The 15,184-nt window shown below is 37.7% G+C and overlaps 2 protein-coding genes across 2 annotated transcripts; both read left to right on the top strand.

Annotated features, from left to right (window-relative positions):
• The first annotated feature begins 115 nt into the window (after positions 1–115).
• On the top strand, positions 116–3,884 carry LOC122088468 (CDT1-like protein a, chloroplastic). The gene is made up of 7 exons (XM_042657748.1): positions 116–591; positions 700–819; positions 1,036–1,270; positions 1,812–2,420; positions 2,695–2,896; positions 2,986–3,076; positions 3,492–3,884. Exons 1-7 carry the CDS (start codon positions 185–187, stop codon positions 3,547–3,549), a joined length of 1,722 nt encoding a protein of 573 aa, XP_042513682.1. The 5' UTR covers positions 116–184; the 3' UTR covers positions 3,550–3,884.
• A 1,091-nt stretch (positions 3,885–4,975) lies between these two features.
• LOC122088161 (electron transfer flavoprotein subunit beta, mitochondrial) lies at positions 4,976–12,794 on the top strand. Its single transcript, XM_042657326.1, has 5 exons — positions 4,976–5,157; positions 5,267–5,551; positions 5,925–6,005; positions 8,423–8,517; positions 12,407–12,794. Exons 1-5 carry the CDS (start codon positions 5,089–5,091, stop codon positions 12,630–12,632), a joined length of 756 nt encoding a protein of 251 aa, XP_042513260.1. The 5' UTR covers positions 4,976–5,088; the 3' UTR covers positions 12,633–12,794.
• Positions 12,795–15,184: the final 2,390 nt, after the last annotated feature.

Raw genomic sequence — 15,184 nt, 5'->3', positions numbered from 1 at the left:
GAGACGATCTCGTTCACTCGCAAATGGCGCTAGATTTTGGCGGGAAGCTGAGTTGGTAAGAGGCCACCACCATCTCAGCCTTTTCCCGCCAAATGACTAGCTGTTTTTTAAGCACCTGACATCGGCCTCCCGCCAATTCGTATTGCCTTCTCCGATCTCCGCTTCCCTCCTTCCATCTCTCGCAATGGATTCCGCAAGGTTCTCCCAAACAATCAACGAAGCATCGGAAGCGAAACCATCACCATCACATTTCGATCGCTTCAAGTCCAAGAACATTGACCCCGAATCAGCTTTGCTCAATGGAATCCAAGCATCGGTTCAAGATCCATGGAGCTTGAAAACTCCAGAGAAGCCGACACGGCCCCCTCGGAGATCCCAAAACAGAGGTACTGTTGCGTTTTCAGTGAATCAAGTGAAGGAGTTTGCCCAAGCGCTCCGGACGTCGCATAAAGAAGGCCTCTCTGATCGACAAGATCTAATCAGATCGAATGCAAATGTTTCGCCTGCAGAAAGACAAAAGCGGCCAGAGTCGAGTTCTGGTTCAGTGAGTAAATCTTCGAAGAGCGAAGGATCCATTAAGCTCCCCCAGATGTAAAGCCCTAGTTCCTTTTTCCCTGTCACTGTTCTTAGTATTGAAATCAATATGATTTAATTTGTTCCGAGTATCAACCGATTTTTATTGTTTGCTTGGGGATTCAGGTACGAATTACTGGGTGAGTTCTTTGATAGCATGGAGAGTTCAATTCGGCTGCTTCGGTTGAAGGGTTCGATGTCTACATTTACGAACATTTGCTCAAAGATCGAATCTTTAACAGATAGGTAGGCTCTGTTCCTACAGTGGAGCCCCTAGAAGGGATGGAGGATCCCTATTTTTGATCTTATATTCTTATTGTTTTTCCACTCCTCCCCCCCCCCCCTTCTTTTTCTTCAGTAAAGATCACGTTTGTTTATACTATTGAGTTATAGAAGAGAGTAAACCCTAGTTTATGATCTTATGAGCTTCTGTCCTTGATGGTTTTACTTGTCTTTTTTCAGGAGGTTTTCTTATGCCCATTTAGCTCAAATAAAGTACATATTGCCTGAGGCTATTTTGATAGAGAAGGTTCTACTGCAAGATGAACGAACTCTCTGTATGAAGCCGGAGCTCCAAGTTACCTTGCAACCCAATGCCTTCAAAAATGATAAGAAGCAGAAAAAGGGAACTGGGTACTTATGTTTGAGGAAGGTGTTCCGTGAGCGGATTTTAGATTTCTTCAAGACTCATCCTGAGGTACACTTTGGTTATTTACTTCTTCATGTCTTTCAAAGGAGTCACCTGCCTATTGTTTATGGGATTTACTATCTTTTGTAATTGCCGTGTGGTTGCTTTGATTGCTTTGTCTTATGATATCTGCAAACATGCGGCTTCGGGATTGGGGATTTAACTTATTTTCTTTTGTTTCTGCTGTCCAAATGATCTTAGTATGGTTAATCCAATGTTCTAGTAATAATTAGATACTATTGTGAATGCATTTTTGTTTATCTTTTTTTCTTTTATTGGTCTTGTTGATATAAAGGCTACCTTGTTTCAGGAATCAAGTTAGGTTTATGTTTTTGTAATTTTTTTAATAGTAAATTAGGTTTATTGTTAGGTTCAGTGGAAGTGTTAGTTGCATGTATCCTCTCTGAAGAACTTTCTTAATATTCTATCAATTAAGTTAGCTTCCTTCTTTTTATAAACTTGGAGGCGGAAGAGTTGGGTTACTGTTTTTTTCTTTCATTCTTTTATAACATGTGATATGTTGAGTTAATGATATTATAATCTTCTGCAGGGGAATGAAATTCCGGAGGAAACATTGCCAGAGCCCTTCAACCAAGCGAAACAGAAAGTACTCTCAAGCACAGTCACTGCATGCAAACTCTCATTAACTGATGAGACATCATCATCTAGTGCTCTTCCCCAGCCGACAGCAGTTGCGTCTCACTTGTCAAAGTCTTTCCAGAAACGCTTTTCGCAGAAAATTTTGTCAAAATTATCTGATGATATTCTCAAGCCTTCTGCTCTGCCACTGTCAAAGTCTCCAAAATTATCTGATCATATTCCCAAGCCTCCTGCTCTGCCACCATCAAACTCTTGCCCCAAAGAATGTTCTTCCAATGAAATTGCTGGCATTCAGTGTACTCCCTCAAAGCTCTCCTCAACTCCTGCCAAGCTGATGAGTATTACTCCAGTATTACAGACACCAAAGAGATGTCATATGAGCCCAGATGATGACTCCAACACACCAAACAAATTAACAAAGCGTCCAAGACGGACTAGGTCATTGAAGTTTGACTCCCCTGTAAAGAATGAAAAACCTGTTGATGAGTTAAATGTGATGGAGCGGCCATCAGTCGATAGGGATGTTATTGATTTTCTTCCAGAGGCCCTTTTGAAATCGGTAAGTCCTTACTAAGCTTCTTATGGGTTTGTTTCTTTAATTTGCCTTGGATTATTCACATGCCTAAAAGGGTAGGTTGATTAAATTGATATAGTTACCATTTAATTTTAATTATTTTCTTTTTTTTTTTTTCTTCTGATTTTATTATAACCCTGTCAACTTTGTAGCTTCTGTTTCCTTTGAAGTGCTTCATAGTACACATTTATGAGAATGCTTACCTTAATTCTGATTCCATGATATAAGTGAAGGCTATAACCAACATGATTCCTTGCAGATAAGAGAAAAAGAGAGGAAGGCAATGGAGCAGCAGGATGTACGTGTATCACAAGCAAAGTGGAGGCAACAGATGATTGCAGGCTTGCCTAAGATGTTTGACATGATCCTCCTCATATTTCAGTCCATTAATCGTTCTGTTATGACTAAGGAAGAGCTAATGCACAAGATCATTGCTAGCCATTGTGATGTAATTGATAGAAGTAAGAGGTTGATTATTATAATTGAAAAGAAGATTAGAAGATAAATTGAAGCTTCATTTAAGCTAAATTTCCGTGATTTCTCTTTTCAGGAGAAGCTGAAGAACAGTTGAAATTATTAGAGGAATTAATTCCCAATTGGATTTCCAAAAAGGTGGCATCTAGTGGAGATTACCTCATCCGGTAAGTCACTTCAAGTGTTAGATCATTTCCTATTGTGAGTTTGTGTATCCTGCACCATATGGATTGTATTGAATCATGGTGAAGATTCCTTCGTTTGTAGATTTTATAACACGGGAAAAAAGCACACAACACCAGGGTGCAGATTCTTGTGCATACCCTCTCACTTCCCACCCTTGGACCTCACACTCTCTTCAATAAATGCACCCCCTTAGACAGATGATTCAGCTCCCTCCCCTCTTATTGCTGCAAAACTGCACGATAGCGTCATATGAAACCTCACCTTTATGTTAAAATGCTTAATGAATGCTTATTGTATCCACAATACTTATTGTAGATTTTATAACATTTCTCCCTGTTCAATGGCTAAAAGAAAATTTAAAGCAGTTTGTGACATTTCTATGGGTGTTTGCTGCAGTGTTGATAAGAATGCAAGCCCTGAATTGATACGCTCCAGACTCGAAGAAGCTGAGTAAGACATGGTGAGAGAAATTCAGAGATCTTCTCAAGCAGTGTCTTGAGGGAAATTAAACTGTGCCTGGAAAGTATGAAGGTTGATATTGATAGAGAGGAAGTGTCTCAGCTGCTGGGGCCAAAAATCTGAGCTTCCACCTTTCTTGCTACATCCTGATGGGCCATTTGTGCATAATTTCCTTTTTTTTTCCTACTCATGTTATTTATTTAAACAGTAACAGCAAGTCTATGAGAAAAGCCTTATGTTTGAGTATATCTCAAAGCCTGGAAATAGGCTTGATTCAGGATTCATTGTAAATACCAATTTTATTTATGATTCTGCTGTTTCTGATGTCAAGTTTGTGCCTATTCATATTATAATCCTTTTTGACCAAGCATTCAACCAGATTTGGAAGAAATTTTAGCTTATCAAGCCATAATTCAAAATCACATAAACCAGGATCTTGGCCAATAAAAGCTGTGCATGCCTGCAGTCCAGAAAACATTTTTCAATATTTCATATAGAAACAAATAGAACCTCTGTATTGTATACAGTAAAAGTAAGCCTTAATCAGTAAGAAATAAGTAAAAACCAGAATAGATTGCATGCTAGCAGAGGCAGGGAGATTCAGGGATCTAGGCAGCTTATGGTTGAATTATGTTCTTTATCCCATAGGATTGGTTATTGCAACAGATCCAAATATTCCTTTTGGTTATATAATTGGATGGTAAAAGTTTTCAACTACTATAAAAGATCTTGGCACCAAAACCCTTGTGAACAATGGTGTCAACTGATTTGGGTATGGTTTCAATTCAGTTTAGGATACAAAATGTACAATCGAAACCAGATTGAAACTGGATACGTTTTTCGTAACTCCAAATCAAAATAAAATTGAATCGGTTCGATTTTTTATTCTTATTTCGTTTTTTGTATTTAATTTCATTCTAAACTTATAGGATCTCGATAACTTGGTTGAAACAATTGGGACTCTTTTGGAGATTGGATGCTGTTATTAATTCATGATGGGGCATATACAGAATGAAAACTTCATTCTCAATTCTACTCTTGGAACTCGTGTTTTAACCTTTTAAGTTGACTATTTTTAACTATAAATTAAAATTAAATTCAACTAAATGATGTCTATAACACTCTTTCTACTTTATTTTTGATTTAGGCCTCCCAAGGCGTACCAATGAAGTGATTGTTCTTTTGACAAATATAGCTCACAAAGCTATGCCAAAAAAAGCGATGCTTACCAATATATAATGACAACATTAATGTCCTTGATGCTTTATGTATTTATTTTTCTTTTTAAATTAAAAAAATAACAAATGATTCAGGATATATATTGCTGACATGGCAGTCTCATCCATTATCTGTTTGACTAAAATGCCCCTGATTACGGTCGATATTTACGATTTGCTGTTCTGTTCTCTTCTCTATCCATCCATCAAGGCATGACCCATGATTGACATCAACACTTGGCCGCTTCTCTGTCTCCTCTGCTCTCTCCTTTCTGGTTTCAGCTACGTTGCTTTGCCCCAACTGTCCAGAATCAAAGATGAAGATAATGGTTGCTGTAAAACGGGTCATCGATTACGCCGTCAAGATACGAGTGAAGCCCGACAAGGTAACCCAAACCTAAGTTTGAATTGTAAGTCGTCTTTCATTATCAATTCATGATCGTCTTCCTGATTGAATTGAATGAACATGGATGCCTGCAATCGAAAACAAATTAGAGCGGTGTTGAAACGAGCAACGTGAAGATGTCGATGAATCCGTTCTGTGAGATAGCTCTGGAGGAAGCCCTTCGTATCAAAGAATCGGGATTGGCTTCGGAGGTGATCGCTGTCAGCATGGGACCCGCCCAGTGCGTTGATACTCTCAGGACGGGACTCGCCATGGGAGCTGATAGGGCCATCCATGTCGATTCTCCCTCCCAACTCTATCCTCTCTCCGTCGCTAAGATTCTAAAAGCGCTCGTCGAAGCTGAGAAACCTGGGCTCCTCATCCTCGGTAAACAGGTACATCAATCTGTCTTTTGAATGAATTTTTTAATTCGAGAAATGGGGTTTGAGTTACTTTCGAAAGAAAACGTACCTTTAAAAATAGAATTACTGTACTTGGGTTGCGGGAATTGGTGCTGAAAATTTCAATTAATAGCTTATATTTTGCTGTGATGGGATTTCATATTATAATTTTGAAGTCATAAAAAAAAAGATTTTTTTGGGGGGTGTGGGGGGGGGTCTGTGAGACTCTGGATGCGGTTGCTGTGGTGTCTGTGAGTTTGAATTTATGGGCTTTCTTCCTACTTGTATCGGTTTTGTTGGAGATCTTTTTACTTGCCGAATCTCATGCTGTGGGTTACTGCTTGTGGTTGTTTGTATTCTTTTGCAGGCCATTGACGATGATTGCAATCAAACAGGGCAAATGGTGGCTGGGCTGCTCAAGTGGCCGCAGGGTACTTTTGCTTCGAAGGTTGGATTTCCATCCACAATTTAAATACCAAAATGCCTGTTTTCCTTTTTGAAAGTCTCTTCTTTTTTTTTTTTTTTTGTGGTGTTTTGGGGGGGGGTGTTTAAAGCCAAGAAGATCCTTGAAATAGTTTTTTAGCTTTGATTTTATCTTCCCTTCGTGCTGCATATTTGTTCTGCATTTTGTTTGCGCTAAAGAAACTTAAGCACCGACTGTTCACTTGATCTATAAGGACTTCAATCAATTACAGAATACTGAGAGCAGAATCTATTATTGCTCATACTAACTAGGTTTTTGTAGCTAAACACTTTTAACTGTAGAAACAATTTTACAATTGATCATAGCACATAGTTGTTTATCAGCTCCTACAGTATGTGGTGGTTAATGCAATCCCCAATTCTTACCGGCTGCTAAATTTAGGACATGTTCTCAATATGGATTTTGTGAATGGCACTTAATGGAGGGCACAGATCGGATTCATGAGGTATTATGTCATAAAACTGGGTGCATCATCCCAGAGGAGAGTAATTACTGGTTGAGAAATGTAATGATTTTTTAATATTGAGACAGTGATACTGATGGTTTAATGAAGAATCTGCATGTGAAACATTGAAGGTGACAAAGTCAAAAACCAGTAAGTGCAGAAGAGCTGAAAGAATTGTTGGTACGGATCTTCGGATAGAGCATATTGGACATTTGTTCTGCAATTCCACCCTTGAAAGCCTCCCCCCCTTGCCATAGCAGCGGCAACCCCAATAGAAGTGGTAATCGCAGCTCCATTCCCTCCTTCCCGAATATAGGTTGGTTGTCCCAATCTCACATAGCAGATTGAACCTCGGTACAAAGGTTTCATCGGCAGGATCATGCCCCCCCCCCCCCCCCGCTCGGAGAAAGATTTCATCCCTTGGTCGTAAAGGTGGGGTGAAAACAGCACCTATACAACTCACATAGGTTTACCCTCCCTCCCTTGCCATAGCAGCGGCAACCCCAATAGAAGTGGTAATCGCAGCTCCATTCCCTCATTCCCGAATAGAGAGGTTGGTCGTCCCAATGCCACCATAGCAGATCGAACCTCAGTACAAAGGTTTCATCGGCAGGATCACGCCTCCCCGCTATCCGCCTTGAAGTATTAGACCTATTTTTATGATTTATTTGGCTGCCATTGCAACTGCTTACATTCTTAATCAGCAATAATATGCTTGCTGAAAACATTCGCAGAAGCAGTTGGATGCCTCATAACTGCGTGTAATTGTAAGGGTTCTGTAGAATCTACTTTTTATTAAATGGTTTTACAGTTCAGTTACAGGCCGGTGTAGGATTGAAAATTGTTGCAAAAGGAATTTAATTACGGGTTAGATGGATAAGATAGATCATCATTACCCGGTTTGCTGTTAAGTATTGCCCTTGAGGTTTTGTAGTTTGCTACATGCTTGGAGAGTTGAGAGAGAAGCAGTTTTGATCTTCTAGTTATTTGCATCCAACCTATTTCATTTTCAACCTACTAATTATTTGCTTTCAACCTCTTCTTTTTTTTGGGGGGGGGGTGGTTGGGGGGGTTGGAGTTGGAAGGTTGATAGGATTGTGCTGGAAAAAAGGGATGTGAATAATATTATCTCATTATATGTATAAATTAGCAGAGGTTCATTATTATATAAAATTGTGAAACTATTGTGGTTGTATTTCTCAGACCTTTGCCATTTGTTAATGAAGAACATGTAATACTAAGTTACTAAAGAAAGCTCTTCTGCATGCTTGGTTTGAAACTTCGGATACTTGATGATTTGGCGTGAATAATTAAATATCTTTCAGTTTGGAGGAGTGGTTTCTCAGATTGTGTGGCTTCATTTGCTGCTCATTTTTTTGTTCATAATACCTAGTCCACCTGATCATTAATCCAGGCCATCCAATGTTGGACCAGCCCATGGAGTCAAACAATAGAAATTGTTGGGGAAACCTGTCTAAGAAGTATAAGGATGGGAAAGCATGAGGGCAATTTTGAAAAATCACTTAAATTTTTGGAAAAATAATGCATATTAAATCTTGGGGCACCTATCAAGTTGGTCATGAGCCATGCTTTGCACTGTTTCCAAGATCCTTTTATTCTAAACAAGATGCTTGATAATGTGTTTTCACTTGGCAAAGCCTTATGAACCTGTTCTTTATAAGAAATTCTCCTGTTGTGCAGGAAATAAGTCTTTATGGACATCTGTAAGTGTTTTTTAATGTGCTCGGTGTTTTCTGTTTGTGTCTCAGAGTTTATGGATCAGCAAATTTCGTTTGAAGTTCTTTCTACTGCATTCTTGTTTCTTGGGCTTCATGGATCTTGAAATGCAATGGGCTGTTGGAGTTGACAGCATTTAGGTTTATCATCTTTTAATATGTATTATAATTTATTATCATCTTTTGTTGTTTTCTGGTAGGTTGTACTTGACAAAGAGAAGCAGATAGCAACAGTGGACAGGGAGGTGGATGGAGGTCTTGAGACTTTGTGCTTAGATTTACCAGCAGTAATCACGTAAATATCAGATTCCTTTACCTGTTTCAGTATGCCAGTTGCACTTGTTTATTTTTTGTCTTTGGGGCAAGTGGTATTAGCTTTGATCATCCTTCCTTCAGAACCTTAGAACTTATGCCTCTGGTAACTAAATAAAATCCTCTTTAACAAGTTGTTCCAAAACATATGCAGCAGTGATATTAGGTGGATTTTGTTCCAGAAATATTTTTTCTTGCTTCCAAGAGCATTTTTACTCAGATTAGTAGAAAAATGATAAATCACGGGGCCATGAGGCCATCATTTGTGGTCAGAACCCTCCAATTCTAATTTCATGTTTTCTTCTGGTTTGTAAAATTGGAAGAATATGTCTATTTTCAGGCCAATATATTTTCAAGGTGCAACAGAGAGAAATTGGAAGTCCTTTTGGAACCCAAAAAATGAGACATTTGTGTATTATGTTCTTGAGCTCCATTGATTAAAGGGCTTCAAGGCAATCCATATTCTTAACTCTGATATGCTTTCCTTAACCCCAAAACATGACAAATGCTGTTCTGGATTTTGAAGAAAATAACTGTACTGGTTCTGTGTTGATACTCTTAACAATTTGGGAGAGTATTTTAAAAGGTGCTTGATATTTTAGCAGTTGGATGCTTCTCATCTTATCCAGACTCCCCTGGAATTCAGTGCCACCATAGTTGATTCCTATCTGTATGTAGTCCTGTAGTTTATCAGAGAGGGAAACAGAAGAAAGACGCAAGGACCATTCAGGAAGTGGAAGGAAAACATTATGGAAATGGATGGAAAATGTTAACAGAAGCCAAGGCAAAAAGAAATTGAGAAGTGTTTGGAGAAGTGATTAAAGAAGCAGAAGATGGCAGTTTAGAATACAGTCAATACACTGAAAAGGGAATAGTATTGAAGTAGAAAGCAACATAAATGAGAGGTGATAACAACTTAACAATGCTGGTAGGGATAATGATCCTGTCAATACCAAAACAAGTGAACAGCAACAAAAGAGAGCTCAAAGTAGCAGACTTGTTTTTGTTTTTACACTTCTACTAGCTAGAACAAGATATCATGCTATGTGAAAAACTAAATAAACCTAGAAAGAAATCTTTATGGTTGTTTGGGATTACTGTGTTCAGTAGCCAAAGAAAACCTAAATTATGTTGTGGTAAAAGAACCTACTTATGGAAACAACATTACTTGCATTTCCTGTTCATTCCAAATATGCTTTGTTGACATTTTTGCTTCACTTCCTCAAGCATTTTATATTTCATTCTCAATACATTTCCCAGTGTAATTTTCCCACTATGAATTCTTTGAGGTTGTTTCCCCCAAATTTTCTGAATTGAATTTCCTTCCTAACTGTTCTTTCCGTCCTATGCTGCTCTGCAACAATGTGGTGACCCCTATCCCCCTTTTGTTTCTTTTATTTTCTTTGTCGATGCAAGGAAATGTTTTTTGTAGTTTTGAATTCATATTTTTAAATAATTCATTCTGCTCAATTGATTAAGAAAAAGGTAGGTAAAAATCAGTAGTTGAGTAATTTGAAGGGCATATTGTAAGTGTTTGACATGGTTTTATTTGAAATGGGATTTTTCATATGGATAAACTCTACTATTACCACTACTACGAACTTTGCCAGTGTTTTATGCTGCTGGTCCCAAGCCCGAATAAAGGAAAAGGGTTGGTGCGTCAGGTTGGTGGCCGATATTGTAAATTAAAACCATTAGCCATACCCTTTTGCATGGATTCTATAACTTTATATTTTTCGAATTTATGCTAGGGGGTCCCCTGTACACAACTCACTGCTTCGGCACCAGGTTGTGGTGGCAAGTGGGCATGGGTAATGTGGTTGAAAAAGCTAGTCCAAAGTGTAGGATTATATTAGCATCTTGGAACATAGGAACTTTAACGGGAAAAAGTTTAGAATTGATAGATATAATGAGAAGAAAAAGAATTACCATAGCTTGTATACAAGAGACCAGTTAGAAGGGTAAAAAAGCTAAGGAGTTAGATGACTTTAAATTTTGTTATATTGGGGATAAAAATAGTAGATGAGTTGTGAGTCTCGTGACTACTACCACTACTATGCCTGTGAAACTAGGGCACTTCATTTCCTCCCCCGTTCCCACCCAATTTTTGTTTTTTAGATACGCATCTCTATTAGATGATACACAAACTTGGGCTGCTATACTGGTTTATTCCTTATCAAAACATCCTTCTTGTTTATGAATGCATAATGTTCTCATGTGGTTTTGTGGCATATTAACAATTTGAGGGTTCTAGGTTCAAACCCACTTATGGCCATGTATTTTCATTTAAGGATGATAAATGAAAATCATCCTTAAATGAACAACGGTTAAGTTGCACTATTTCAACCTGTTGGTCACAGTCACAGGTTCAGAACTTGGAAACAGCCTCTTCTGTGAAGCAGGGGGTAAGGCTCCGTACACACTTGCCCCTCCCAAACCTTGCAGTAGTCGGAGCCTCGTGCATTGGGTTGCTCTTTTTTTCTTTTTTTTTAATGATATATCTGAATCACATGAATGCATTATTGAATCAAATTCAGATGTAGATAATTTAAGTCCCCGATCTGATCACAGCCTACCCTATTGATGATGCAATGATCAGAAACGCAGTCCATGCATTGTCATGTGCCACAAACAGTACTAGAATTGGGAGTGAGAGAAGCAAAGACTGAAGCAGAAAAAATTGTGAGACTCATAGTTTGATTGTGGCTGGCACTTCAGAATTGGGTGTCTATAAAGGAAGTAACTTCTCTTGGCTCTATCTTTTTGCAAAAGTAAAAGGAAAGTAAGGGAAGTGTAAATAAAAAAAAAAAAGGTTTGTAACCTACTTAAAACTCTTACCATGTTTGGGGGCTCTGTCTTTTTTCAACTAAAAGGAAGTAGGGGAAGTGGAAAAAGAAAAAAAGGAAGTCTTGTAACCTACTTAAGACTCTTACTATGTTTGGAAAAATTTTGATTTAATCTTTATTTTCCTTATAAAATCAAAGGGATTTGGTTGCAGAACAAAATAAAATTTAATAACTAGACTTGGAAGTGTTTTGGTGTTAATTATACACTCATGTTACATAACAGAAATTTCCATTTTAATATTGATTTGATTTCACTTGCCTTCCCTTCATTGGTTTTTTGCTTAAAAGTTTGAATTTAGGCCATTCAGTTGCCTTTGAAAAGGGGCTGTCTATTAATATGTGACATGTGACTTGATTTTAATCATGTGCTGGTTTTTGTTTCTTTTTTTCATTATTCATGTAATGATAGTTATTTTTTATTAGGTAACACAGTGATGATTGTAGGTAGTTTGGAATTGTCTTTTTTGAGTTTTAGCTTATTCTACTTTAATTCATTCTTGTTAGTGTTTTTCGTTTGGAGCTTGTTTTCATTGCAGGATACCGACTTTTTCTTCATTTATGTTATAATCATGATACGTTTAAGGACTGAGTTTTCCTGTGTCCACGGTGAATGGGAATTCCATTCACAGTGGGGCTTGAGATGCGCACAGGGGGGTATCTGGAGGGTACTTTGGGAAGGTACTAAAACCCTTTAGGGGTTTGTAAACCCTAGGATGGTGGATGAACCGTCCTCCATGGGTTTAGGAAATCTTTTTCGTAAGTTTTATGTCAGTACAAATACAAACAGCGTGCATGCAAAATGAGCAGCTCTCGTTAAAGGCTTTTTGAACACCTCTTTTTTTTTTTTGTGGAAAAAAAAAGGGGGGGGGGTCCACTTGTCTTGGTTCTTACCAGATCTAAATGAATGTTTGTTGTTACATGTTTTAGTTCAATTTTATTTTATTAACCTTGCTATAACTTATGGGGGATGTTTAATGTTTGCGCTTGTGTTCATATGTGGTTAAGATATTTTGTTCGTTGATGCAGCACGGATTTGAGATTGAACCAGCCGCGATATGCATCACTTCCCAACATAATGAAAGCAAAGTCGAAGCCTATAAAGAAGGTTACTCCTGCAGATCTGAATGTGGAAATCAAGTCTGATTTGGAGACACTGCAAGTAACTGAACCCCCAAAGAGGAAAGCTGGGGTTATTGTTTCCTCTGTGGATGAACTAATTGATAAACTGAAAAACGAAGCCCATGCTATTTAATTGTTACTTATTCTAATTGAAATTGCTCATTGAATCACTTTACATGCTTAAGGGTTTCTCCTTTTACAGATCCCTTTTGTTGGTCAAATGTTAATATAAAGTGTTCCTTGGAAGGTTTTACCAGTTGACCCTAATAAAGTCGTATCCATGGTTTTAAGGCTCTCTTTGGTATGATCTTTGCACTTAATTTTAGAGAAATTAAAATCAAATTGAGTAGAAGCTATTTCAAGATTTCTGTTCTATTAGATTTTGACATTTTTACCCTCATGTTTCTCTGTGTGTGGCTGGATGAATGGAGAAACCACAGTGCCACACGCCCCCCTTTGCCACCCACCCTGCTCAACCCCCCGCCCCACCCCTCCCTGTCATGAGCAACTTCACCTGACGTGAGCTCTGTTTCTTGTGATTCAATAAACTGTTAGAACTATCATCTAAATGAAGTGGGCTCTTGGGATTTAACAGTTTCTCGTCCGCTTGAACAGATTTCTCTTCCATCCAAATGGAGATGTCTCATAGAGACTGCAGTTGAACCAGCTAGCTTTGGATGAAGCTTTTGGTGTTGCATGGAAAGATCCACTTTTGTGGTTTCCCCCCATTTCCATCAACATATGAAACAGAAGAAAGCCTTGAAACTGTAGAGAGAGCAGGCCTGTCAAGAATTCTATCAAGATTTACAGTCACAATAGAAGTCTGCCTCTTCTCCTACTGATACAACAACAACAAACAACAATAACAACAAAGTTTAGCCTTATCTCAACTAAATGGGATTGGCTACATGGATCTGCAAGTATTTGATTAAAAAAATAAAAAAACCCTTTGGGGCATCCCATTCACGAACCGTCTGCAACTCAAATCCTAGCCCTCCAGTCAGCTCTATTAGATGTCATACTTGGGAAGACTTAACTTTTATATGTCTTTATTAATTAACTCATCAATGGTCAATATTGGCTTGCCCTTAGCCCTTTTAGCTCTATTAATTTGCTTCTGGTCACTCCTCCGTACTGGGGCATCCAAGGGCCTCTTTTGGACATGCCCAGACCATCGTAACCGACATTCTCCTTCTGATCTCTACCTTTATTGAAGTATCTTTCAGCACCGAACACGATGATCAATGCATCAACAATTTGTTGTACTACATGTAGTTCATACTTAATTAATCACAAAAATTATATAGTGGTCATGAAATTTCATGTTTAATTCTATCATAAAATTTATTACAACTTAGCATTTTCCCAATTAAATGGGAACCGGATCCTCTCAAGCGCATCGGTGCGCCTAATGTGCATCCGACGATCAGGGGTGTGTGCTTGGTGTTGCCAACCGTCCAATGTGCGTTTGGTGCACTAAGGCACTAGAGAGAATCCGCTTTCAACTAAATGGAATTGGCCACATGGATCCAAGAGAGGGTTAAAAAATATAAAAAATAAAATAAAAACTATAGGAACATCCCACCTATGAACGATCGGCTACATAGATCTTTGTCCTTCAAACAACTTTGATTGTGATCATATTATATCCAAAACCTAACTTCTGCATGTTTTTTCTTACAACATCATCTATAGTTATTTTAGCTTATCCCTAGCTATTTTAGCCCCTTCCATCTAGACTGATCACTCCTCCTTACTAGGATATCTCAAGGCTTCGTTTGAACATGACCATACCATCTTAAACAACATTCTCGAATCTTGTCCTGAATTGATTATATAATTTATTATTATATTGATAATTGTTGGTACCATTAGTTGCAAAAATCTAGATATATTTTCTATGCCATATATGGTGTGGAATGCGCTAATTGCTTATCGTGTATATACTTGATTGATGGCAAACACAAAAGTTGCAATTTCATACAGAATATGCGGTGGCATAAATTATAATAATTTTTTTAAGGCTATGGAGCCTATTGGTAATAACACTAAACTATTTGTTGTTTTTACGAATTTATCGTCATTTATTTTCATATTGAGAAGATACTTTTGGATGAAATATCTTACAAAATTTTAATGTTTTTCATGTTGATGAAGGGTCATATTTATCTTTGATAAATTTCCTATCATCCTTCAAATTCTTAGCCTTCTCCATTATTTCACCTATCCATTTTTTTTTTTTTTTTTGTTAGTGTGTGTGTGAAAGAGATATAATAGTACACTTCTCCCTCCATGCATACATAATGATCATGACTAAGGGTGTTAATATTTAATCGAAATTGTTTACTATAATCGAAACCGATCAATTATGATCGAACTGAACTACACCGTAGGAATACGATCTGATTTTGGTTTTATAGGCCATAATCCTGGTTTGATTCGATTCAGAACCGAAAAAACTAATGATTAATTGGAACTAGTGTCAAGGTGTTTTAAAACTTTTAGAGTTTGAGTGTTTTCAATTTCGATGGGTCTCTATGAAAAAAAGAAAAAATAAAAGAAAAGTATTAACCGAAAGGGCAAGATGTGATGGAGTTTCACTTTCACACGTCTTGATTTCCTAATTTATAGTATCATAATTAATTAGTTATTATATGTGTAATCTTTTTACATAGATAGAAAGTA

This window comes from Macadamia integrifolia, chromosome 9, assembly GCF_013358625.1.
Source record: "Macadamia integrifolia cultivar HAES 741 chromosome 9, SCU_Mint_v3, whole genome shotgun sequence".
In the NCBI taxonomy this organism is placed as follows: Eukaryota; Viridiplantae; Streptophyta; class Magnoliopsida; order Proteales; family Proteaceae; genus Macadamia; species Macadamia integrifolia.
The sequence above is the reverse complement of the archived record's forward strand: the minus strand, read 5'-3'. Positions and strand labels throughout refer to the sequence as shown.